At 36.4% G+C, this 27,803-nt stretch overlaps 2 protein-coding genes across 2 annotated transcripts; one reads left to right on the top strand and one right to left on the bottom strand.

The window, feature by feature from the left end:
* Window positions 1-5,511: 5,511 nt before the first annotated feature.
* LOC125840980 (uncharacterized) lies at window positions 5,512-18,623 on the bottom strand. Its single transcript, XM_049519970.1, has 15 exons — window positions 18,355-18,623; window positions 14,558-14,692; window positions 14,392-14,472; window positions 14,171-14,253; window positions 13,954-14,041; window positions 13,697-13,848; window positions 11,529-13,539; window positions 10,869-11,179; window positions 10,353-10,668; window positions 10,102-10,257; window positions 9,731-9,872; window positions 8,716-8,795; window positions 7,539-7,678; window positions 6,698-6,806; window positions 5,512-6,265 (listed from the first exon to the last, which is right to left on the bottom strand). Exons 1-15 carry the CDS (start codon window positions 18,532-18,534, stop codon window positions 6,068-6,070), a joined length of 4,182 nt encoding a protein of 1,393 aa, XP_049375927.1. The 5' UTR covers window positions 18,535-18,623; the 3' UTR covers window positions 5,512-6,067.
* A 6,023-nt stretch (window positions 18,624-24,646) lies between these two features.
* Window positions 24,647-27,579, top strand: LOC125806851 (IQ domain-containing protein IQM6-like). Its single transcript, XM_049486605.1, has 8 exons — window positions 24,647-25,119; window positions 25,217-25,331; window positions 25,410-25,475; window positions 25,571-25,659; window positions 25,755-25,842; window positions 26,107-26,346; window positions 26,445-26,546; window positions 26,808-27,579. Exons 1-8 carry the CDS (start codon window positions 24,662-24,664, stop codon window positions 27,564-27,566), a joined length of 1,917 nt encoding a protein of 638 aa, XP_049342562.1. The 5' UTR covers window positions 24,647-24,661; the 3' UTR covers window positions 27,567-27,579.
* Window positions 27,580-27,803: the final 224 nt, after the last annotated feature.

The raw sequence follows: 27,803 nt of genomic DNA on the forward strand, positions 1-27,803 counted from the left end.
GTATACTCACACTATTTCTTTCATGCACATTTCCGCATCTACAGGCCCTCTCTTAGGAATTGCTGAAATATCTCAATTTTTCGTGAATATAACTAATAGATCTGGCTCCTAGAGCACCCAAAATATTTTTTCTCAGAAAACTTGATGAAGACCTATATATTGAGTTGGGGATCCATCACGTATACTCACACTAATTGCTTTACGCCATTTTTCGCATCCACAGACCCTTTTTAGGAATCGCATAAATTCCTTAATTTTCTTTGTGTATTAGCCCATGGATCTGACGCCCGGAGAACCCTTTTCTCAAAAAACATTATGAGGACCTCTGTATTGAGTTGGGGAACCATCACGTATACTCAAACCATTTTTTTTCGCGCCCATTTATGAATCTACAGACCCTTTTTAAGGAATCGCTCAAATTCTTTAATTTTTCGTGTGTATTTGCCCATGGATCTGGTGCACGAAGCACCCAAAAAATTTTCTCAAAATGTTTTATGAGGACCTTTGTATTGAGTTAGGGGAACCCCATGGATCTGGTGTCCATGACACACAAAATGTTTTTCTCAAAAACATTTATGAACCTCCGTATTGAGTTGGGGAACCATCACGTATAATCACACCATTTCCGCATCTACATGCAATTTTTTAGGATTTGCGTAAATTTCTCAGTTTTTCGTGTGTATTAGCCCATAGATCTGGCGCCCGTAGCACCCAATTTTTTTCTTCACAAAACGCATTATGAGGACCTCCGTATTGAGTTGGGGAACTATCACGTATACTCACACCATTTTTTTCACGCACATTTCTACATCAACATCCCTTTTTTTAGGAATCTCTCAAATTCTTCTATTTTCCGTGTATACGGCAGCTTTCGAACGCTTGTATGTCGAGCTGGGGGAAAAAGGTGGGGATAAGAAGTTATATAGGCTCGCAAAAGCAAGAGAGATGAAGGCGCACGACTTGAACCAAGTGAAGTGTATCAAAGATGAGGAAGGCAAAATACTGGTGAAAAAGACCTCCATCAAGCAAAGATGGCGAAGATACTTTCACAAACTTTTAAATGAAAAAATGGAAGGAGACATTGTGTTGGGTGATTTGGCGCACTCTGAAAGACTTCGGGATTTTGGGTACTGTAGGTGCGTTAGGACCGATGAGGTTATACGGGCTATTAGTAGGATGAGCAGGGGAAGAGCGACCGAACCCGATAAGATTCCGATGGAATTTTGGAAGAGCACGGACAAGGCAGGCATAGAGTGGTTAACTGGGCTATTTAATGTTATCCTTAAGACAACAAAAATTCCTGATGAATGGAGGTGGAGTACAATGGTTCCGTTGTATAAAAACAAGGGTGATATCCAAAACTGTAACAACTACAAGGGTATCAAATTGTTGAGCCATACTATGAAGATTTGGGAGAGAGTGGTGGGGATGAGGGTGAGAAGAGGGGTGTCCATCTCTGAGAATCAGTTTGGATTCATGCCGGGACGTTCGACTATCGAAGCCATTCATCTTATGCGTAGACTGGTAGAAAAATATAGAGAAAGGAAGAGAGACATGCATATGGTGTTCATTGACCTTGAAAGGGCCTATGACAAAGTACCGAGGAATGTCCTCTGGAGGTGCTTGGAGTCTAACGGAGTCCCGATGATTTATATTAGGGCGATAAAAGACATGTACGGTGGAGCCAAGACTCGGGTTAGAACAGTTGGAGGAGACTCAGAATATTTCCCAGTTGAGATGGGGCTGCACCAGGGATCAGTCCTTAGCCCTTTCCAATTTGCTTTGGTGATGGATGAGTTGACGCGGTCTATTCAGGAGAAGGTCCCATGGTGTATGTTATTTGCGGATGACATAGTACTGATTGATGAGACGCGGGACAGAGTTAATGCGCGGTTGGAGGTGTGGAGACAAACGCTAGATTCCAAAGGGTTCAGGTTGAGTAGGACCAAAACAGAATATTTGGGGTGCAAATTCAGTGATGTGTTGGATGAGACAGATGTGGAAGTGAGACTTGCCGCACAGATCATTCCTAAGAAAGAAAGTTTTAAGTATCTTGGGTTTGTAATCCAAGGGAGTGGTGACATTGACGATGATGTCACACATCGCATTGGGGTTGCTTGGATGAAATGGAGACTTGCCTCTGGAGTATTGTGTAATAAGAAAATTCCACCTAAACTTAAAGGTAAGTTCTACAAAGTGGTAGTTAGACCGGCCTTGTTGTATGGAGCGGAGTGTTGGCCAGTCAAGAATGCACATATTCAAAAAATGCATATTGCGGAGATGAGGATGTTGAGATGGATGTGTGGGCACACTAGAAGCGACAAGATTAGGAATGAGGTTATCCCGGAGAAGGTGGGAGTGGCCTCTGTGGAGGACAAGCTGAGGGAAGCGAGACTGAGATGGTTTGGACATGTGAAGAGACGGAGCGCAGACGCCCCAGTGAGAAGGTGCGAGGTGCTGGTGGTAGAGGGTACGCGGAGGGGTAGAGGTAGGCCTAAGAAGTATTTGGAAGAGGTGATTAGACAAGACTTGGCTCTGCTTCACATTACCGAGGACATGACTCTAGATAGGAAGGAGTGGAGGTCGTGTATTAAGGTTGAAGGTTAGTAGGGTTAGCGTGTTGTGTTCCCTTGCGAGGGTATGGGTTGTTAGCGTTTGGAGTAGTCCTAGCCTTAGGTTGTTTACTGCGTTTCACTCCTCACATTACTTTCTTGATGTTATTGTCTCATTTGTTGATTATGTAGTATTTTCTGTATTGGTTGTTATGTTTTATATATTTCTCTCATTTCACTTAAATTTGATGTACTTGAGCTGAGGGTCTCCCGGAAACAGCCTCTCTACCTCCACGAGGTAGTGGTAAGGTCTGCGTACACTCTACCCTCTCCAGACCCCACCTAGTGGAATTTCACTGGGTATGTTGTTGTTGTTGTTGTATTAACCCATGGATCTGGTGCCCGTAGCACCCAAATTTTTTTTCCTCAAAAAACTTTATGAGGACCTTCATATTTAGTTGGGAAACCATCACATATCACCATTTTTTTCAAGCTCATTTCCGCATCTACATGCCCTTTTTTATGAATCATTTAAATTTCTCCATTATTCGTGTGTATTAGCCCATGGATCTGGCGCCCAGAGTACCCAAAATATTTTTCTCAGAAAACTATATGAGGACCTTCATATTGAATTGAGGAACAATCTTGTATACTCATACCATTTTCTCACGTCCATTTTCGCATCTATATACCTTTTTTTAGGATTTGCGCAAATTCCTCAATTTTATGTGTGTATTAGCCCATGAATCTGGCGTTCAGAGCACCCAATTTATTTTTATCAAAAATCTTTATGAGAACCTCCGTATTGAGTTGGGGAACCCTCAAGTATACTCACACCATTTTTTTGACGCCTATTACCGTATCTACATGTCTTTTTTAGGAATAGTTTAAATTTCTCAATTTTTCGTGTGTATTAGCCTATGGATCTGACGCATGGAGCACCCACATTTTTTTTCTCAAAAAACTTTATGAGGACCTCCGCATTGAGTTGGGAAACCATCACGTATACTCACACCTTTTTTCACTCTCATTTCCGTATTTATAGGCCCTTTCTTTGGAATCGCGCAAATTTCTTATTTTTTTGTGTGCATTAGCCCATGTATCTGGCGCCTGGTGCACCCAATTTTTTTTCTCAAAAAATATTATGAGGACCTCTGTATTGAGTTGGGGAACCATCACGAATACTCACACCATTTTTTTCACGCTCATTTTTGCACTTATAGGCCCTTTCTTTGGAATCGCACAAATTCCTCAATTTTTTGTGTCTATTATCCCATGAATTTAGTGTCCAGAGCACTCAAAAAAAAATTCAAAAAACTTTACGATGACATCCGTATAGAGTTGGGGAACCATTACACCATTTTTTCACGCCTATTTCTGCATTTACAGGCCCTTTCTTAGGAATCGCACAAATTCCTCAATTTTTCATGTGTATTAGCCCATGGATCTTGTGCCCGGAGCACCCAAAAAAAATTTTCTCAAAAAACTCTGTGAGTACCTCCGTATTGAGTTGGAGAACCATCACATATACTCACACCATTTTTTCACGCTCATTTCCACATTTACAAGCCCTTTCTTAGGAATTGCGCAAATTCCTCAATTTTTTTTGTCTATTAGCCCATGGATCTGGTGCCCGAAGCACCCAGTAATTGGGGCAACAATACGTACTGTTTCACAATTTTAAAGTCCATTGAGGGCATTTACAAACATATTTACAGGAGTTGTGCCATTTTCTAAGTTTGTTCATATGTATTAGCCCATGAAAATTTTAATGATATGACTCTTGAACGATTTTTTTGTGAGACCTTTACGGAACCATCTGTATGGAGTTGGCAGAGCAGTACGTACAATCGCACAATTTTTATAGTCTATTTTGGGCTTATGAATATTTTTGTGATATGACTTTCGGATGATTTCTTTGTGAAACCTTTACGAAACCCTCTATTGAGAGTTGGGGAAACAATAAGTATAGTTTTACAATTTTTAGAGTTTATTTTGGGATTAAGGGGCCAATTTACAAGAATTAGGCGATTTTCTCATTTTTTTCGTATTTTTAGCGCATAAATATTTTTGTAATATGCTTTCAGACGATATCTTTTAAAAACCATTAGGAAACCCTTCATAGGGAGTTGGGGAGTAGTACGTACAGTCTCACAATTTTTAAAGTCCAATTGAATATTTAGAAGCTAATTTACATGAATTAGGCAATTTTCTTTGTTTTGTGTGAATTATCCCATCAATATTTTGTTGATATGAATTTCGAAAGAATTTGTTTGAAACCTTACGGAATCCTTTATAGGGAGTTAGGGGAGAATATATTCTGGGCATTTAGGGGCCAACTTACAAAAATCAAGTGATTTCCTCAATTTTTCATGTGTGTTAGTCCATGAATATTTTAGTGATATGACTTCCATACGATTTTTCTGTGAAACCTATACGAAACTCTCCATTGGGAGTTGGAGCAGTACATATCTCACAATTTCCTGAGTCTATTTTGGGCATTTTGGCACCAATTTATATAAATTACGCGATTTTTCTCAATCTTTTGTGTGTGCTAATTCATGAATTTTTTGGTGATAAGCCTTTCAATTGATTTCTTTGTGGAACCTTTACAAAACCTTGCATAGAAAGTTGGGTAAGCAGTACGTAAAATTGTACAATTTTTAGAGTATATTTTGGGCATAGATAGCCAATTTATAGGAATTAGACAATTTTTTCATGTGTTAGCCCATGAATATTTTGGTAATATAAAAATTCAAATTTACCATATCACACAAGGTAATTAGGCGATTTTAGAGTCCTCGATATGATAATTTATTTGTTAATGAGACTTAACATGTCCTCCATACGATCATTTATTTCTTTTAGGTACCTGGAGAAGTCTTGCATTCAATTCCATTCCACTCATGCAACTCCACACTAACCAAAGTGATCATGACACGTAGAAAGATTACTTTGACCAATTAAATCAAGGTTCATGTATTAATTTTGCTTTTTTTCTTTGAAGCACCTCGATTATTTTATCAAATAAATATTGAATAACTTTGTCTATCAAAGCGCTGACCAAAAAAAAGAAGATATATTTACAACAATTAAGTGAAGCTACAAAACTGGGTACAGACTATGACCATGAAGGAGGCGCCCTGCAATATTATTTCGGCATCACCCCAACCTATGTTGTTTGGACTCTTTTAAAAATGTCAACAGCTGCGTGCCGGATTCTCCAAAAGTAGTGTATTGTTGGAGAATCCGACATGGGTGCAGCATCGAAAGTGAAGAGTCCACACAACCTAGCTCCCAACCCAACAACAGACAAACAAACCAGAATAACCTGGCATGTAGACAATGTTAAACCCAGCTCCAAACATCTTCTGGCAATCACAGATATCACCTTGCTTGCTTCCAAAAATATGAACAGAGAGGCATTGGCACTGATAAAGGCAACTTGATTTCGCAGTCAATCAAAGACCGAGTAAACAGCTCTCAAAGCATCAGGACAAAGAAAAACTTGATACTCAGTTCAGGGCATAATGAATGCGTTCTAGCAGTCGCACAACCTGATTGACAGTAATTGGATCAGGAGATTGCTTTGAATTGAACATAATTGTGTTTTGTGCGCCAAGAGGCAATGCTAATACAGCTTCTTGTTGCATACTAGTAAGCTCCAAGAACTGAGCAAGCATATCACCATCCAGAGCTTTAGGTGCCCTAGCCTGTAATTTGAAAAGGCAAAAGACCAGCACAAGAATGATGAGTTACAGTTTCAGGTGGATATATAAACAGCAATATAAAAAACATAGTTCTCCGGTTTCTGCCTTGCAAACCTAAAATAATTTGTCAAGGAAAACGAGAACTACAGAAAGCAATATTGAGGGATAATTCCACTGTTTACATCTCTTTTCTTTTTCCCTGGTGTGAACTGGTAAACCCTATTCCAGCACACCCCCGACTGAGCAGTCAGCAATGGCCCTTTCCTACTTTTATTCCCTTGGTGGATTGACCCTCATTATGCCTCAGTCTCGTGCATATAGGCTATATGAATCCTCATTGACCATGTTATTCCAAAACATTATACAAAATAAGAATAATAAACATAAAAGGTACTAGAAGTTCTTCAGATCTATAACAAAAATTACATCTCTTACCGTACTCCCACGACAACGGTATTCAGTATGGTCATTTCCCAAAATAGGAGCGGTCAGCGGATGGATGACAAGCCTAGCCTGTACTGCTTCTAAGAGATCATATTCCTCCCTATGAGAAAGTAAATCTTTTCAAAGTTACTTCAACAGTAATTTTTTGCAGAGAAAATAGATGAAGCCAATTGAAAATACAACATTTTGGCATTTACTTAAAAGTCCTTTAACGTTTGATTCATGTTATGAGTAATTCATTCTTAATAACAGATTAGCATCTCCCTTTTATAGATAAAACAGAGCACCAATACACTCCAGAAACTACTTATGACCACTCCCCTTCCTATTTTCCAATCCCTGATTCCTCTCCCATTTCAGCAGGACAGAAGGAGTGGGGTAAGAGGAAAAGAGACACCAGCTGCAGTATTTAAGAGGGATTAATAACTCCTAAACTACTGGCAGGAAAATCCAACTTGGGATGCCCTATACTAGCCATTCAAGAGAAAAGTTGAATTCAATCAGTTCAAATCTCACAAGAGAAGTCTCACTGGCATTCTAATACTGCAGTAGAGCCAACATGCTGGGACATCTAAAAATGCATATATTAACTACTTAACATCTCAATGAAGAGAATTAGCTGATTTGAACTAAAGCAATCACCTATATGTTATTATCTGAGAATTCATACTTCAAAAAGTTAGCAGCTCACATAATAGACTAAAAAAGAAAAAAGATGCATGATAAATACAAGGTACAGAGTCGAGGAATGACCAAAGCACATCCGATGAAGATGGACAGTAAATTTTTCAGGTGACCTGAACAATAAATTCGACAGGATGTTGTAAGATACCTAGTAAGAGGAATAAAAATAATTATGCTCCCTAAAAGCGTACTAGCCATGATACTATTTTGTGATATGTCACCGACATTGCTGGCAGCTTGACAGCCCCTAAGTGCATCATCTGCTGGAAGTTTATAGGAGAATGACCCCTGCAACAGATAATATTGCTCAAATCAATTGAAGCAGTCACAAAAATTAAGTCAAGGAAATGATGCTGCAGCGTTAATTTTTTTTGCAAATCATCAAACTTCATATCCCATTCCATCAAACTGCTAGCAATCTGTGGGAATAACTAATAAGAAAAACTCAAAGCAGATTGCAGAATAACCATTAAATCATTTGTGATTTGTTAAGCCAATATCACTAAATATTCTCTCCTTTTTTAAAGCAAAGGTGCTTGAGTATTCATTTAATCTTAACTTAAGAATTCATATGTAAGCAATTAACTTAATTGACTAAGATAAAGTATAAGAATTATCTGAATAAAACTTGAATACTGTTTAAGTTAAATATAAAATACAAAATACAAGTTTTAAAGCTAAAAAGGTAAATAAACAATGAAATCAGACAATTTGCTATAGATGGACAGAGTAGAAAAAATATTTCTCCTCTCGATCTCCCTCGAGCATCAAATTCGGAAACCGGGAAATTGATCATGTTTGTCTAAGCAGAACCTCACCCACAACACCACTGGGCACCATATTGGTTCTTTCTCAGCTAGGGGCATCATCTAAGAGAATACATAAATGTTAAAATAGAGGATTATGTAACTGGTTCAGTGGTTCGTGACCTTGCAATGCAGTAAACGGCGACTTTTGACTTTTCAGATCCCTTGACATATGAAATATCAGCTAACATCGACTTTTCTGGTCTACCATAAATTCCGTGTGAGTTCATACCTGTGTTGGATTAGTCATCTTCTGCATATTCTATCATATTCATTCTATCAACTTTCTGGACCATAAATGACCATATTGGCATCCAACTATTATCTCCTATAGGAAAGTTCTGCTTCCCAACGACAAGTATTATATATGATTTGCTTAAATCATTTATACTACTTCATAAGGGCAAACAAGAAGAAGACTCATCGGAAGGTGCATTATAGGGCTTAAAAATTACCATCTTTGACAAGTATGGTCTAAACCCATCATTCAAATCAGAAAAACTCCAGCCAAATGCTTACCTTTCGAATTCTTATAGCTATCTCGCCCATGTAGAATGAACAAGTTAGAGCTAGATTGCGTTCTGGACTGTTGAAATTATCTGCAAAACAAAGCCAGATTAAAAAAATAAAATAAAAATTAGAACAAGCATTGCAGTTAAATTAAAAAATAGTTAGTAGATGAAGAAAAGGTTGGGCTGACTGCTGTATGGGGCGGAGAGTTGGCCCGACTGCTGTATGGGGCGGAGTGTTGGCCCATTAAGAACTCTCATGTCCAGTAGATGAGAGTCGCAGGGATGAGGATGATATGGTGGATGTGTAGGCATAACACGAGAGATAAGATTAGGAATGAAAATATCCGGGACAAGATGAGGGAGGCGAGATTGAGATGGTTTGGACAAGTGAAAAGGAGATGTACACATGCCCTGGTAAGGAGGTGTGAGAGGTTAACATGGGGGAGTCTGACACGAGGTAGAGGCAGGACAAAGAAGTATTGGGGAGAAATGACAAGACAAGACATGACGCAACTCCAACTTACCGAGGCCATGACCTTAGATAGGAGGATATGGAGGTCACGAATTAGGGTAGAAGGTATTTGAGGGTTGTCTCGCTTCCCTGTGGTGAGGCTTGGTGGGTAGATAATATTAACATTATTCGCGTAGTTTCTTGTTCTCCGATTGTTGCTACTACATGTTGTTTCTTGTGCTTAGTATATCAGATCATTCTGCTATGTACGGTTTGTTATGTCTTGTTTGAGCCGAGGGTCTTTCAAAAACAGTTTATCTATCTCATCAGGAGTAAGGTCTGCGTACACTCTATCTTCTCCAAACCTCACTTGTGGGAATATGGGTATGTTGTTGTTTGTAGATGAAGGAAAGTATAAGAAACAAGATGATGAGGATGTGCATAAGAATCTCAGCTAATAAAAATAACAGAAAAGGTAGCGTAAGCCAGTAAATATGTACAGAGATCCTGATCTTTCTTTTCCGATGATTTAAAAATCAGATTTTACATAGATATTGTAAGTTGAATTTACCTTCCAAGTGATTCAGACATGATAAAATGGCTAAACTCCCCTTCCGATCTGAAACGGCAGCTGTGTCTCCATCCATAAGAGTGCAATCAGAAACTAACCTCTGGACAGGGTCACAGTAAACTTGATCTAGTTTTCTTGCATCCTGACCACAAGACAGAGGAAGATAGCTTGTAAGGCAACAAGTTTTCAAATCTACCAATGCAAGGAGGTGAAATCTAATATAAGTATTATGTCCCCTGCAAGCTACAACCTAGAAAAAGGAATTCCAGCTCTCCATCCACCTAATGGAATACAAAAATCAATGCCCAACAACACACAAAGAACCCAAGGAAACTGAGGTTTTTAAAGAAAAATCAACTCTAGCTACTGACCTCTTGATACGAGTAGAAGAGGATGCCATCACGACAATCACCAACAGCAATTCTAGTGAAGTGTGCAGTAAGAGTCATGATCATGAACCGTGTTCTCCCTACTGCTAAGCGTCTGACTCTTTGGGCATTATCATTTGGAAAACCACAAACATAGAACTGCCGGGAGAATGAAAAAAGAAGCAACATATTTTTAGAAAGAGGTAACACTAACTTTGCAAGAAAGTCCACAGGTGAGATTTATTTCAACTTACACAATTAGCCGCAGAGGCCAAGAAAAAACGATCAAGATAAGGGCAGACTGCAAGCACCATTCCAGGCCAAGTGGTTGAATAACCTAATCTTAAGTGCCATGCTTCACTTTCCTCAAGCTTAATCCCGTCACAGCTGTTATCATCAGGACTGCTACAGAGACTACTGCTAGACAGCTGTTCGGCGGCATATCCACCAATCTCACGGAAAGGTGAAGTCCGTTGAGAAGATGATCCAGCCCTCGAAGAAAATGCAATTGATCCACTATCTGAGTTTTGCATTTGCTCGAGGCAAAGAACTATTAGACGGCCCTTTGTACTGTCAAAAGTTATCTTTATTAAAACAAAAAATAAACATGCAATTCATGTATACATTATCAAAATGTATACCCTTCAGACAAACAAAAGATTTACCTAGAAAAGATATTTTATTGGGGAAGAAAATAAAATCAATTACAATAAACACATTGTGGATTTATGGAGGTAAAATGCTATACCCTTTTAGAGGTTGGCACTAACCTTTCAGCTTCACCACTAGGCATTATAGCTGGACCAGAAGAGAGACCAGTTCCAACAACAAGAACTTGTTCATTTCCGGCTTTTACCAAGTCCATGCATTTTCCTATCTCCCCAGGCTCAAACTTAAAGGATGACAACACTGATCCACTGAGAGGATCTATGCAGCAGACATCAGATGAACATAAATCATCACTGAGATCAGTCCTTAATACAAGCAACAACCTGCTGTCACTATGATATAGAACCTTTCGAGGAGTACCGCCAAAATGAAATTTCTGCACATTAAGCCGTTTACTAGGCACCATTTCCACCTGAAACCAAAAAGATGGTCATGATGTCTGATATTAAAGGTTTACAATGGCCAAGATCCATATATACAACTAAACACACTCGACCTCTGTTTCTTTAGTTTTCTCTCTCTCTCTCCTCCTTTTTTTTTTTTTTTTGGGGGGGGGGGGGGGGGGGCAGGGGGAGAGGGGAAGGTGAGATAGGGAAGTCATGCCATCAACCTGATATGCAGGCAACAAGAAGAACGCCACCCTTCATATGGCTTGTACTTGCCTATCCAACATATAATATGTAAAAATGACATGTGCAACTAGGGAGGTGAGATGTCAATGTTGAGCTTTGTTATCAATACAGCATGGACTTTTTTCTTACCAAATGAAGACTGTTTTCAGCAACAAAGATAATTCCCTTGGGACATTCAGTTGAACAAACTGGAGTAACATGTGTGGAAGGTGGAAAAGATATTGAAGTATACGAGAGGCTATGCCTTGCAGTTTGCAATAGCCAGGGCCTATCACTTAGAGCGATCACATCAGCATCAAGAGAATCATATAATGGAATCAAAAAAACAGGAGTGATGCCAATCCGACGAACTGCAACTAACTGCAGATAAACAGGAAAATCCTTCGTCTTATCCAATAAACTGGTCACTTGTGTAGGTTGAGTTCTAAAATTCTGAGATGCAAAAATTGAGGAACTTGTGCAATTAACCATACAAGAATTGTCAAAAGTCTGAAGGCCAGGTGAGACTAGTGAGGAAACTGCCGAGATAGAAGGCCACTCAAATCTGAGTAGCATACCATTCCTCAATCCTGAAAGAACATAAAGCCGATCGACGAGTACAAGTCTTACGTCTTGAGGGATGCACCCACTTACAGTTGTTCCAAGAGTGTTTGTTAAGGTTATAGACCCTACAGCAAGAACACTCAGACCCTTATCAGAAGTAAATGATAGAACTTCTACAGAAGGCTTATGTGTACCAATAACGAAGATGTTACTGATGTCCAATCCGACCGGAAGAGAATCCAGAGGAACTCCATTTGTATTACTAGTTCTAGAGATAAAAGATGTTTGCTCAAGCCGTCTTTGGGGGATTGAGATGCAGGAAAGTTCATCTTGCAATTTCACATGTTGCATCTGGTATATTTCATAATGATGGACTGATATTGTCCTGATGCCAAGAATGAATAGGTAACATGGACTGGAAGTTGCAACAACAATCAAATTAGGCCCAACAGCTCCCAGGCTTATTGTCATATTATCAGGGGACCACGACGTGAAAGTTGGTGATGCCGAATCAATACCATCTGGATGTGCAGCAGCAATAGGTACACACAGTCTCACAGCAGTCTGGTGGATTTGCACCAGCAGACCATCACCCACAAGACCACATGCCAACGTGCAAACATCAGGTTGGAAACCCATGAAGTCGGTTACATCAGAAAAGCTCACACCAACAGATAGCACCCTCGTCTCTTCAACAAAGGACAGTACAAGGAAAGAATGATAAGAATCAGCAAGTTTCATTTTAACTGTCCAAGTTCCAGTAATACCCTGATAAATGGGAGAAGTTTTCAACAATTTCTCTACACTGATGCCACTACGTATAACTCGTAAAGATCCTTCAGGTGCCATCCCACAGCAGGCAAACATTTGATCATGTTTCTCATCATGGTAATCCACAACCGACATATCCAATATTGGTGCGATATTTTGGATTGGACTTCTATAAACAAGTCTTCCATCTTCAACTTTTAGCACCATCCCATCACCCATCTCAACAATAACTGCCAAAAATCCACCTCTCACCCACAAAAGTGCCTTGGCTGGTAGAGTCTTGTAAAGACAATCAGACAGAGATACTTTCAGGCCATCAGAATCAAATAAAAATTCAATCAAGAAAAGCTCTCCAGAGTCTGCACAAAATATCATTCTAGGACTGTTCTCATTTCCAGGATTCCAACTCCATGAGCACGCGAAATTCGAACCTGGCTTCACATTGCTATCATCATCGATATTCATTGGGTCATTTTTATTCAAATCGCTGAGCTCAAGCAATGCAGATGCTGCAACACTATACATACCTTCTTCGTCTATAATATCTGGAATTCTAATAGTCTCTCGTACAAAATTCTGCTCCTCAACTGAAGGAGGGGTAAAATTTAAACTTATTCGATAAACAAAACAAGGGCTATGAGGAACTTTAAAGTCCATCACTATAGCATCCCCAGCACGAAGTACTAACACGAGTCCATAAGAATGAGGAATATCTACGATATGATGTGCTAGTGGTCCAAGTTCAGAATACTGATATACTACATAGAGCGAATGCTCCTTCGTATTCCACTCAATCAACATGATCTCGCTCCTATATGATCTCCTCCTGCACGGCCAATTTGAAACATCATACCAATACTAGCAAACCAGAAATTATAAGATGACGATTTGTTATATGCAACTATAAAAGAAGAAAACCCACTTTGCATCACAAAGCCATTCTGACAATTACTTAAGCTTTCAAACTTCATCATCATTCATACCTATTGAGAAGAATGGCCAATATAGGATTGTAATTCTTATTTGGTTGAACATCTTTTGCGATAAAGCACATACTCCATATGGTACCACAGATACTGGTAAAACCATTCGCAGTCTCGATCTTCCCTTGCTTGTCAGTGGGACAAAAGATTCTCTAGTATCATTATTTAAAGAGTATCAGTAGGATGAAACAAAGCTATTCAAGCTATTAAGTAGCATATATATCTAGACTAGAAGGAAATGTATGCACAATATTAACCTTATCAAATATATCACTGCCAGCTGAAGCAGAGCGGGAGAAAAGCACCAAACTGTCTTCATATGCACTAGCTGCAATAAAACAACCACTGCAAAGAGCAGAGAGAGAAATTACCAACAAGGACATCTAGAATCTCTAAGTAGTAGCCAAGGTGACTGATTTCAATTGTTGCCGACCATCTAATTGGTTTCATCTATCCATCTAAAATACAACTTACTTGGAATCAACGGCTAACATTCTTCCAATTTGATCCGTAGGATTTCCAGGAGACGAAAGTTGAACATGTGTTACAGCGAAAAAACCTATGTGAACGGTGCAAAGGTAAGCCGTTAATGAAAAAAATGAGTGTCTTGGTTGAATTAAGATAAAGAAAAATAACTGCTCATTTTATGTGTAACAAAAATAAAAGAAAAAAGATACAGTTGAAAAATAATTTAACCTGTGCATTTCATTGCAAAATCTGAGAACTGACAGCTTCCCTGAATCTGAAATAACAACCAAGAGATCCCTGCCCAGAAGCTATTTAAAAGAAAAAGTGAAAGGAAAATGCTATAAGTATAAAAATTAGAAATAAAGGATTAGTCGGAAAAACAATCTAAGACACCTGTGGGCTTCCAACACGAAACTTCTCATTCCAGGGAAGGACAGCTATATCTTTTATTATGCCAAATACAGGCTGCTCACAAATAGATTGCACAACTCCATCTTCATCTATAATCACCAATTCTATAGATGTTTCCTGCATCAAAATCCGTTGTCATATCACACACTGAAGCTTGCTAAATAAAACTGCAACCAAGTAGCTAACATTCAACAGCATGTTGAAGAACATATGTAAGGAATCCAATCAAATAAACAATCCAGCACACAGCACACCTGTGCTATATAAGCATAGATACAATAATTCAAGCATCTAGAAATCAAGAGAACATACAAGTGCCACTAAAAAACATATCTTAACAAAATAAAAACAGTGAACAATATATATAGCCTAGTTATCCCCTTTAGGCAGAAAATAGACAGTAATATTAGGAAAAAATACCTCCTGCAGTTAGGCAGCACAAAACAGCTGCATGTAGGATTGACTCGTCATGAATATAAACAAGCCATTCCTAGTATCCGCGACAAGCTAATGCTATAGGTATTAATGTTTCATTATACAGTAATTATCAGCATTAAATTTGACCAGGCCAGACAATCCTTCAATATAAGAAAAGTTAAGTCTTCAAGTAAAAGATATAGAGATTGGTACTTCTGAAATCAAGTTGATCCGGAGATATTGGGTTTTCTGGAGTAGTAACAAACAGTTCTTGCAAGAACTTATAGTGTATGCATTTGAGCCGCATCTTGAGAAAATAAATGTGCCATAGCTAGCACAAGAATCTTAAGAAGGCTCAGCGGAGCAGGGTAAAAGTAGGAAGAAGCTAAATGCGGCATGAAAAGGCAAGTTCAATTTAGCGGGTTAAGATTAATATTTTTCTTCCCTGTCTTGCTCCATTTTTATCTTATAATTTTCATGTGTTTGCTTCTTTATACTTTGAACCCCTTCAACAGAGATCTTGGCTCCGCCGCCATGGGTGGTGGATATGGATTTAGCTTACAACCTTATAAGATCGATTCTTTAAGAGGTAAGATTAATTCTTAACTTCATATCTTTGGTTTCTATTAAAGTAAATAAAAGAAGGTATGTAATTAGTATTATACTAATTGTTGTCTCTAATTTCTTCAAAATAGGAGTCTAGTTCACTTTTGATCTAAGTTCTTGAATTGACTCTATTAGTATCACAATTAATTCTAATCCACTCATTTTGAATACTAAGATCAATTAGGGTTCTTAGCACTTCATCTTGAAATTTGGGGACTTTATTATTGAATTTCACGTATCTTTCAATTCCTGTCTTTAATCTTCGTATTTTCGCTTCCACATTATTTTCTTGTTTATTCAAGTAACCCGATTCTTATCACAAACTTTATACTTCAGTTCACCAACTATAAATTTTGAACGAATATTAGGGTTTCCATAAGGTTTTGCAACTCTTGTGACAACAACGTTCAGTTTTTTTTCTCCCTATAGACCAACTCCAGCTTAGCTATTGATAGAGTAAATAGATCTCACACTTCATTCAAGGTTTTGCCTATAGATAATTTGCATTCTCCCTCCCCATTTGCCAAAAGCGAAAACAAAGTTTATATAACCATCATGCAATTAACTGGTCCTACCTGATAGGAATATGTAAGCAGAATTTCCGTATCTCAAGAAATATATAGCTTGTTTACACTCTGCTGCTGATAAAGACATTGTTTGGTTGGAATACCATTATTCAGACAATTTGATATCAGATCTCCTTCCACTGGTACTAATTCTCTAAACAACAGAAAGTTCAATTTGCTTTTGATTCAAGGTGCAGTGTATGCTCTAGGAGAACTTAAGCCACCAATATGCAGTGAGGTCAAGTTAAAGTCGGGGGATTAGATAAGCTCAATATGACCTTGTTCTTGTAGATTTCTCTTCCTATTACTGGAATTGGCTGGTGGTGGCCGGTGGATAAGGGAATTGAGTATGCAGATACCAAACTGGAAACTCCTCTAGTTACTAAAGGAAGTGATTTGCCTGTTGAGGAAGGTACATAAACTTTCTTAGTATTAAATAGTTTTAGTTAGTTCTATATTTTGGGAAACGCCAATTTCTAATAGGTGTCACAGGCCAAAAAACATAGTGGGAGTAAACCAGTTCTATCTTTAGACAAAAACACTTGACCAACAACCTCTTTCAGCAAGTAAAGGAGACAAATCCCAAATAGAAAGATTTCGGTATTATTGAAAATCAGGGGAGCTCAGTGAAATTGTCAAAACCCTCTAGAGTAGGTCTCTGTGATAGAAATTCTGACAAACTGGCAGCACTATGTTACATTAAACAGAATAAAAGGACAGCCTAGTGCACCAAGCTCCTCCCATGCGCAGGGTTCGGGGAAGGACCGGACCACATTGCTCTTATGTACACAGTCTTAATTTGCATTTCTACAAGAGGTTGTTTCCGCAATTTAAAATAAAAAGAGTACTTCTTCTAGAGATTGGATATGTATGTGAAAAAAAGAAAGTCACAGCATGTTATTACAAGGGTCCTTAAAAACTTTGTAGACAAACTTAAATTGTATTTCTTTGACTTGAAACTGTGGAAATACAACTTTCTAGATACAGCTATTCTACTTCTTCCCTCTAAATTATCCCACCAAGTAACTGGATCATGGTTGAATTGGTATTAACATAAGAGTTTAAATCATGACACTTCCCTCTAATAAATACAAACCTCCTCATAAGACATCAATCCTTTCAAACATCAAAAGGGACATCAATCCTTTCAAAACATCAAAAGGGACATCAATCCTTTCAAAACATCAAAAGGGACATCAATCCTTTCAAACATCAAAAGGGACATTAATCCTTTCAAACATCAAAAGGAGAAGAGAGTCTCACAAAGAGATTTGGAGGATTCCTAAAACGGGAATAGTGGTGCAGCAGCATTCCCGATTTAGGGAGTTGGTGCAACCCACTTGCTTGAAATAGAACAGAATGGGGAAAAGACTACGAAAAGACCGACAGAACCCCAAAAATAGTTGCATGAGCAAATAAAAAAAGGGTCTATTTTCAAGATAAAAATAGATCAATCAACTATGATCAATCACAGAATAGTCGTTCTTTTACTAAGTCAGCCCATATTTAAAGACAGGGCGTACGTGGAAGCCTAACCTCCTCTTTTTTTTTGATAATGGTAACTAGAAGCCTAACCTCCTCTTTGGAACAATCATCCTCATTCCATTACACAACACTTTCAAATACACTAGTCATCATTCAAATTATATTTAGACATACTCCAATCTAAATATTTGATAAGAGCCCCTATCTAGATTAAGCAATTCAGGGTAACAGCTTTTAAGTCTGCTAAAGTTTTCAATGATACATGACTAATTCCCTATTGTAGCTAATCAAACAACAACAACATACCCAGTGTAACCCACGGTTGGGTCTGGGTGGAGTGTATGCAGCTTTACCCCTACCCCTACCTTACAAAGGTAGAGAAGCAATCTCCAATCAAGTAAAGAATATCTAAAAAAAAAACAAGTGCGCAAAGCAAATACAGCAGTAAACAAAAAACGAAAATGCTAACGAGATCAGTAGCAACAACAAATAATATAATAACGAGAGTAAATGGGATCATATCTAGTCAATGAATCATCTTTATTACCTTACCTTGATAAGAAACCCGAGTCGGACATACGTTCTTATACACATCAATTTTGCTTTGCACAGGCCAATTTCAATCCAATATTTCCAAAAACATAAAAATCTCACGCATTAAAAATTCACAACTAATCTGCAAAATGAAGTTGAAAACCTTATTACCTTGCCAAAAACGACATCGTATGAAGTTGGAGAGCGTATACGACCATAAACCACTTGAAGAACAACACTTCCTCTAAGAACAGTCTTAGCCAAATAACTAGCACCACGAGAAGCATATGATCGGGACTTGCTGCTACCGGCAGAGGATGAAGACGACGATTCTTCCTCGGAAACCGCCATCAACGATCACGATTCGATTCAGTTTTTCCGATTTCTTACTCGAAATTGAACAGATAAATCAGGCAACTTAGGGTTTATTGCATTGAGTTCGTTCCAGTAGAAGTTTTCATTTTGGGGAAAAAGAAGAGAAAAAGAAGAGAAGCTTTGTGTTACTATTAATAACTACTTATATACTTATCAGTCACTCATCCATTTCACATTTCCATGTGGCTTTTGCCGGAGGGACCAAATGGAGAAATTTTAGACTATGTTAGAATAATCGTTTTCTATTTTATACGATAATTAAGAAAATTATTTATAGATCGATTAACTATAGTATTTTATTTTTAATTTATATTAATTACCTCTTGACAAAAGAAATTTGTATATTTTTAACATTTATTTGAACTTCTAAACACTGTATTATTAGCAGAGGTAAAATGGGAAAGATTTAATTAGTTCTATTCTAATTTAGTAAGTGATCAAGTAATATGTGACGAATAGTTTTAGTAAGATGTTCATTTAATATGGGATGGAGGGAGTAATAACCTATTTTGTTTTTCATTTTTCGGTATCTATATTGCAACTTGACTAATTTAAATTTGTACGACATAAAGTCCATTTGAGAAAACGTTCTCATATTGAAGTCCGATTAATTCAAATTTGATGTTGTCCTTCAACTATTCCAAATTCACGTTGTGTAGGATACATTAAAAAAAACGCTTAATTAAGAATTTATATTCGAGCTAAAAATTAAGAACTCTGGTTAAATAAAGAGTCTCACATGTGTTGCACCATATTCATTGGTGGTTGTTAATAATTGAATTACTTCTTTGTTATCTTCGTCAATTAATCATTATATTTGATAAAAGTATTATCTTTCGGTAAATCAAATAGGTAAATAATGGTCACTACATGAAATAAGCAGAAATGTCCTCAATTAATAATTTGGTTCGAAGATACCCCTTGCCAATAATAGATTAGTCCAAAATGCATTTATTATTACTTAATGGGTCAAAGATACATTTTCCTACTCTTTCTATCTCAAGTTATCTGATTCATTTTCTTTTTTAGTCCGCTGATAAAAAGAATCATACATTTCTATAATTAGTAATAATTTAACTTTATAATACTCATTTTACCCTTAATAAAATGAATCATATTCACACAAACATTTATGACATACTTTAGACCACAATTATTTTTTTTCTAAAAAATCCTTCTTAAATTTTGTATTAAGTCAAACTAAGTCACATAGGAAACCTTCACTTAGATGGAGTATCTTCAATCTTAAATATCTTATCACTAATGATTTTCATTTTTGAAAAAATATTCTATTTATTGAATCACGTACAATTATTCAAGGATATAATTGGACATTTTCAATTATTTAGAGATATGCTTCAAGTTATACCTAAGTATATTTAATTTCTGGCCCCACTAAATGTCTACACCAAATTACTAAATGGGACACATATATCTTACCTACACAAATCTATCACTTAACAATAATTATAATTTAATGTAAAGGTTGAAAATTCCTTTTTGGAAATTTGATTAAGTCGCAGCATCTTATCAAGAAATAATAATTGCCCCATTAATGTATAGTTCTTAATCATTTTTAGGCATCGAATATAATTGAACTATTTATAAATGAGGAGAGGCTAATGTAGAAAGAAAAACATAATATATATACTTCGTAAACACTAGGTTCTAGCATTACTTAAACAAGATTGATTTTAAGTTGTTTTCACAACAATTCGCTCTTAATTTATATGTCATTTTAGCTATAATATAATATAGAGCAACTTTCATATATAGCAAACATAAAAATTATGTTTGTATGTTATAACTATAGTTTGCATAATTACGCTCCATAACAAATTTTATGTTTGCTATGGAGCTTTTGATTTGTATAATTCGCTAGATACATCTAATTTTATACAAATTGTTCAATTTTGTATAAATTCATTTATACATTGTAATTTATATAATAAGACCTGTATTTGTATAATTATAAGTGTATAGGACGAAAATATATGTATTTGTATTTGTATATACATTTTTTTCTCGTTTTATACAAACACAAACGCATTTTATACATTTGTATACCGAATGGGTAATTGTATACCGAATCATATGACAAAAAAATGGAATGTTTGCTGTGAATTACAAATAAAATAAACTATGGCTATAACATATAATTTGAATTAATAGTTTGCTATTTCATACAATTTTTCCTATAATATAAGTATATATCATTTGGAAAAAAAAAGTATATTAAAAGGAAGTGTGCTTCATTTAATAGGAAGAGTTTTGACCCTTTAATGAACTTGTAAAGAACTACATGCAAAAAAAAGGTCTAGGTATGAGATTTAGGTTTGAAGGCAAACTAGATCTACAAAAAAGGCTCGACTATATAAACTGAATAAACCATAACAATAATATATCAATATAATTCCCCATATGAGATCAGAAGAAAATAACATGTACATAAGAAAGTCAGACTATGCTAATTAGTTTTCATTTATGGTGTTTACAATGTATTGAGTTTTAGATAGAAGCAAGTTGGAGTACGAGTGCATTCATTTTGGAGTTGACTTACTACTTAGATGTTTTCATGAGCAGTTATTTGGCTACCTAGCGTTTATCATGGGCACGATAACTGATACACCAAAAGTGCATCCTCCTTGGTCCTCTCATACTAGGAAAATGTCCTCTCAATACTCTAACGAGTCTACAACAGATATGGACCGAGCAGTCTCGCGATGTTTTGAACCCAGCTCACGTATACATATTACTTTAATGGATGAACAACCCTGGAACATACTACAACCCCAGGTGGCAAAGAGCCGTTATCAAGGTGCCAAACCTTCAGTGAGCTCTTAGGGAAGATCAACCTATTATCCCCAGACTAACTTTTATCTGTTGAGCGACGGCCCTTCCACTCGATATCGTCGGATCACTAAGGCCAACTTTTCGTCCCTTCTGCCTTTGCACTCGAGGGCTAATCTTTGTGAGGAAACCTTTCCATTACCTTTTGGGATGCCTACGCTCCCATAAAAATTATCTATCTGAGATTGTCTCTTGACACGTAGGTCCTGACACAAAATTAGAATTCTAGCCCTTTCAGGATAATCGCAAAATATTGACAAAACAGTTCAACTGATTAAAAAAAAAAAAGGAGATAGTACCAAAATAAGAGGATCTTACATTCTATTAGTAAAATAACTAGTCTAATCTTGTGATCATCTCATGACAAACAAAATGTAGCATTTGCTAAATCGATCCCACGTCTAAAATATATTTATTTAAGATACTTAAAAAGTTTTACGTACGGAAAAAGTACTATACCTATAGTATGTTAGATCTTTTCTTCATTTTCTATGAGAAACTTGACAGACAACAACTGTGTATTTTGCCGTTTTCGATGACTTTTATATAGAAAAATGCAGATGAAATATCTACCCAATAATATTCCATAAGTCGGTGCCGGTGGAATATGGAAGTTGCAGCGAACGACGATAGTAATATTATATTACTATAAATATACTCCCTCCGTTTCAAAAAAAAGTGGTCTAGTTTGACTTGACACGGAGTTTTAGAAAATAAAAAAGACTTTTGAATCTTGTAATCTTAAATTAAAGTTATATCAAATATACGAAATTGTCCTTTAATCTTGTGGTCTTAAACATGTCACGTGAAAAATTGAAATTAAAAGGTCATTCTTTTTTAAACGAGTATATATGCAAGTCAGCTAGCTGTACAATGTCAGTCAATTTTTTGAGTACGGCAAATAATAAAGCTCATCTCACCACTATGTAGAAGCCGGTGACTTACTAATGGTGCTTACGTAATGTTATTCTTGTGGAAGATAAAGAAATTGTTTTTGATAAATTATCCGCTTAAAAAAAATATGTCAAGAAAATAAGTTTGTAAATTAAAACAAATATAGTAGCGAAGAAAATAGTAGCGATAGTATAATAATAAGATAACAGAAGCTATATAAAACAATAATTAATATTTATTTTCTTCATCTTAGTGTATTTTAAGAAGCAAAGATTAAATGAAAAAAAAAGTATTAACTTAATTAATTACATCACAGTTAGAGGCTTAGAGCCCTGATTGGTTTGACTTAAAAAAGTAGCATTTTAAAAAAATAACTTTTAAAATCAAAGTTAGATGACTTTTAAGTTCAAAAATTATAAAAAATAGGGAGAGTTTTATTTTTTACTTTTAACTTATTTTTGCAACACACTTTCAAAAGCTAAAAATATTTTAAAAAACAAATTTCACCAACTTTTAAGTCAATCCAACGACTCTTAGTTTAAGTTCTATACAATGACGATAGTCTCAATAACTGATCTTGTAAAATGTTGTTACAACTATAAAATCCACATATTATAAAAATAATTTACACTATCAATGTACGTAATTTCTCTTTTGGTTGATTAATGTGTCATATATTAGACTGAAATTTATCGAGTGTCAATTGAAAACAATCTTTCTTCAAGATATATGCATATTCTATCCTTCGCAAACTCAACTCGCAGAATCACACTTACATGTTGTTGTTGTATATTGGTCGGAAACTTCCTTTATGTGGTCAAGAAAAACGACACATGCATGGTTGTAAAGTACACTCACTATTTTATTCTACTGACACAATTTATTTTATTTTTCATTTTATCTGCCTATAAATATTGTTATAATTTTTGGACTGAATAAGCAAAAAGGACAGTCAATGTACATTTTGAGATCTCAATATACAAATTAGTGTCTGTGAGCATAGTCCTTTGAATTGTTCAAATCCCCATATTTTGCGCTCTCTCCCTCAAATTGTTTTCCATTTGATTTGCCATTTTTTTTTTAATATTTCACTTTCTTGTGTTCCATTCATTCACATTTTGCTTCACAAGATTCAAGCTTTTTCTGTCATGGTGGATATTTTTGTACTAAAAAAGGTGAAATTTTTGTACCCTTTTCATTTCTTGTTTTATTGTGATGTATTGCTAGGTAAAATGTTGTTATACTCTCTTAATGCATTTCTTTTTTCTTTAAAGTTGGATTTTTGTTCCCTTTTCATGTTTTTGTTTTGTTGTGTTAGTTAATTTGTCATTTTTAGTATGTGTTGCTAGCTTTTTTGTTTTTACCCTCGATACAAGCTCCTACCTTTTTTGCTAGGTGGAGGTTGTTGCGGGTGCTTACCATCTGAGCAACCCCTTGTCGATAGTGCTAGCCCAAGATGTTGTAATACCCCCTTAATACATTTCTTGTTTTATTGTGAATTTTGAGGTGTGTTACTCAATTTGTCATTTTCATTGTTATTGGTTGGTAAATATGTGTACCCTTTTCCTTTCTTTCTTGATTTATTGTAAAAAGATTGCATTTTGTTGTTTTGATCATTTGATGGAATAGTATCATTCTCTACATTTTTGCAAACTCTTCTTGATTCATGGTTTTATCATAATATTCAATCTTTTACTCTGTAGTGGATGTTGTGTTATCTTCAACCTGTTACATTCCTTGAGAAAAACACATATTCTCCATCATTGGTGTTCTGCATTTTATTTTCTGATGATGGTGGTGCTCAGGCCAACTTGCACCTGGTTATCTGTCAAAATGGATCTTAAAAAGAACTACTTTTCAGACGTTGTAGTTTTTTTATATGAAAATTTTGTTTGGGGACAAATATTTTGGTGTTCATCTGTCGAAATGGATCTGTTGTAGTTGCTTTCCATGAATTTTTTGTTTGGGAACAAATATTGTTTTATCGCTTTCTTGAGGCATTCATATCAAATCTACTCTTCGTAGCTAAAATTCAAAATCTTCTTCTGTCTCAATGGTGATTAGCTTTCATTACCCCTAAAATGAGGAGGTTATAATCCCTTTGCATCTCTTGCAAATTGTAATGTTATACCCTTTAGGCTTTCCTCTTATTCTGTCACGTTCGAGGTTATGCAAACTCTATGTTTCTTTGGTAATGTTGCTTTCTTTTGAGTATTGTAATTTCATTTGTATCATCATAAGAGTGTCATCACCTGAAAAGCATTGATGAAATTAGTGTCTGATGCATTGTCTTTACTTCTGCAGAGGTAGTTTCTTTTTCTTGTTTTCGGGGAACTTGTATAAAGTTTTTGACAGGGATATGGGAATAACATATTCATGTCCTTTCGCAAATTTTGACGATTCAGATACTAAATTCGAGTCTTATTTAGTGAGAACACTGAGTTTTGGAAGTGATGCTACGAAGAATGCTTTACCGGCTATTAATTTCAATGACCAAAATCCTCAACAACCAAAAATGCACAAGTCTTACAGTTCTGGAAAGATGATTCTTGAGGGAACTCTTAGCTATAAAAGGAGGGAATTAGAGGCCAGGATTGGACTGACTTCATTTGATAACGATGAGAAGACGATGAGTCAATCAGACAGCCTTATGAGCAGTGAAGAAAAGCATAACATGCCTGATGAAAACACTAAAATGATACCATTGGTATGTGAGAAACAAAGAGATGAGGCTGCAGTGAAGTTGCAGAAAACATACAAAAGTTTTCGTACTAGAAGACGACTAGCAGATTGTGCTATTCTGGTTGAGCAGAGATGGTATAGTAGTTTAAACATTTATGAATAGCAATGTTTTATGACGGAGCTGTGTCATGATATTTCATAACTGAATGCATACTCTGGTTGTAATTTACAGGTGGAAGGTATTAGATTCCGTTGAACTCAAGCATAGCTCGATATCATTCTTTGACATTGAGAAACCCCAAACCGCCTTTTCTCGTTGGTCAAGAGCTTTAACAAGAGCTGCTAAGGTATCACTTGATTGCAAACTCCATTTCAGAATCTTTATTTAAGCTGTGCTATACTTAGGACTTTGTCTGTGTTGGTAGGTCGGTAAAGGTCTGTCGAAAGATGAAAAAGCCTGTAAGCTTGCTTTACAGCATTGGCTTGAAGCAGTAAGCACTTTTTTCCCAGAAAGTTTACTTTAAAATGTCATGAATTCTCATTTTTGTGAGATTTTCATTGATTTACTTTCTTGACTGTGAAACAGATCGATCCTAGACATCGCTATGGTCATAATCTTCATTTTTATTACACCAAGTGGCTCCAAGTTGACAGTAAACAACCCTTCTTCTATTGGTGAGTTTTTCTTGGATCAACAAGTAATTCAAACAAACAACTTCATTTCAGTTTCAACGTCACTAAACTAGACGTTTTTCTCTCGAATATTGCAGGTTGGACATAGGTGAAGGTAAAGAGGTAAATCTTGAGAAGTGCCCTAGATCAAAACTTCATCAACAATGCATCAAGTATCTTGGTCCGGTGAGTTGTCTTCTTTCTATCGGGCATAAAGGTTATCATTTGACAGAAAAGGTGTTCAAATCTACGGTTGTTTATCGTGCATAATGGACATTAGATACTTGTGAGGTTCGATTAATGTTTTTTTGGTTCAATTCTGAGAGTAAATTGTTCAATATAGGTAATGATACTTGCATTTCTAAGGAGATTATAATTCTTTAACTGCATGAGTTAAGACGAAAGTCAATACGTTTTTAATGCAACTCACCAGTTTATGTATAATTTCAGGTAGAGAGGGAGGCATATGAAGTTGTAATTGTGGGTGGAAAATTCATCTACAAGCAAAGCGGGAGGGTTCTTGATACGAGGGGAGGATCAGAAGAAGCCAAGTGGATCTTTGTGCTAAGCGTGTCGAAGGACTTATACATTGGGATGAAGCAAAAAGGCTCATTTCAGCATTCAAGTTTCTTAGCTGGTGGAGCTACATTATCTGCAGGCAGATTAGTCATAGAAGATGGTATTCTAAAGGTATGGATCCAGTAGAACGTCATAATTCTTCCGAAACCTGCAGCAAGTTTTTTCTTAAAATTGGTTTTAATGACTCGAAACCTTCTTACATAATCTAGGCTGTCTGGCCACACAGCGGACATTATCTTCCAACAAGGGAGAATTTCGAAGAATTTATGACATTTCTTGAACAACACAACATTGATGTCACTATTATTCAGGTAGGATACAACATTTCTCTTTTTCCCGCGCCCCCATACAGGATTGCTGCATTTCTCTTGAATGATCAAAACTTAAGTATAAGCAAAGACACACTTTATATTCTTTCAAATGAAGTTAGTGTTAGGGACTGGCGCAAGAGAAGAAGCCGTCAAGCTAATTAGAAAGTCTTCATGTTAATAACAACTCAGCTGTAACATTTATCGCATTTACCTATCAATTAGTCATGGCTTAACTTGTTAACTTTACTCCTTGTTATGCAGAAATCCCCGTGTGATGGGGAGGAAGCAACTTTTTGTAGGAAGGAAGGTGGTTTAGGCCTTCGTAACAGCTTATCCGCACCAGATTTTAGCCAAGCCAATGAAGAGAGCAACGCCAAATGCTCAGACCGGGAGAAGACTAATCCTACTACAAAATATTGCAAGGATACAGAAAATCCAATTCCGTTGTCAAGACGATCCCAAGGATCAAAACCCAAAATGGTAGTCGAAATACCACCAAGGGAAGACACATTTGAGTTATTCACTAAGTCCGTCCAGTCGGGAGATGGATCAAAAGACAACATACAGCCTTTGGATACTCCAATAGATGGATATGAAACAGCAGAGGAATATTTATCAGATACAGAACTATCAGTTTCAAAGCTGAATTTATTCGACGATGAAGATGAAGAAGACTACGAAGAAACTATCCCTACAGAAAAGATAATGAAGAGAATAGATACACATAGAAGAACAAAATCATTCCAGTTAGCTCATCAATTATCTTGTAGATGGACAACAGGAGCTGGACCTCGAATCGGATGTATGAGGGACTATCCAGCAGAACTCCAATTTCGTGTTATGGAGGACGTGTGTTTGTCTCCAAGAACTACTACATTTCAAACTCCACCAAAATATGCTAGACCTCCTAGCATCTTTTCTATCGAAGCAACTGAAGACAGAAGACGTACTGGTCCTGAATCATCAGTATTCTTTCAATCAACTCCACCAGTAGAAGAAATGCAAAAATACTGTGGTTAGTAGTTAGGATAAAGTAAATAACTCTTGCAATTTTTGTTCGCGAAGTTTTATCATCATTTTTTATTCTTGATCATGCTTGACAAACTCCCATAGATTTGTAAAGCAGGACACATTCATTCTTTTGTAGATATATATAGAAAAAAAGATCAAGTGAAGTCTGTCAAAGTTCTTTATCAGTGAGAATTGTTCATCTATTTGTTGTTTAGTTTCACTTTTATGAATTCTTGATCCAAATGC

This window comes from Solanum verrucosum, unplaced genomic scaffold, assembly GCF_900185275.1.
Source record: "Solanum verrucosum unplaced genomic scaffold, falcon-dt-bn FXZP01000196.1, whole genome shotgun sequence".
In the NCBI taxonomy this organism is placed as follows: Eukaryota; Viridiplantae; Streptophyta; class Magnoliopsida; order Solanales; family Solanaceae; genus Solanum; species Solanum verrucosum.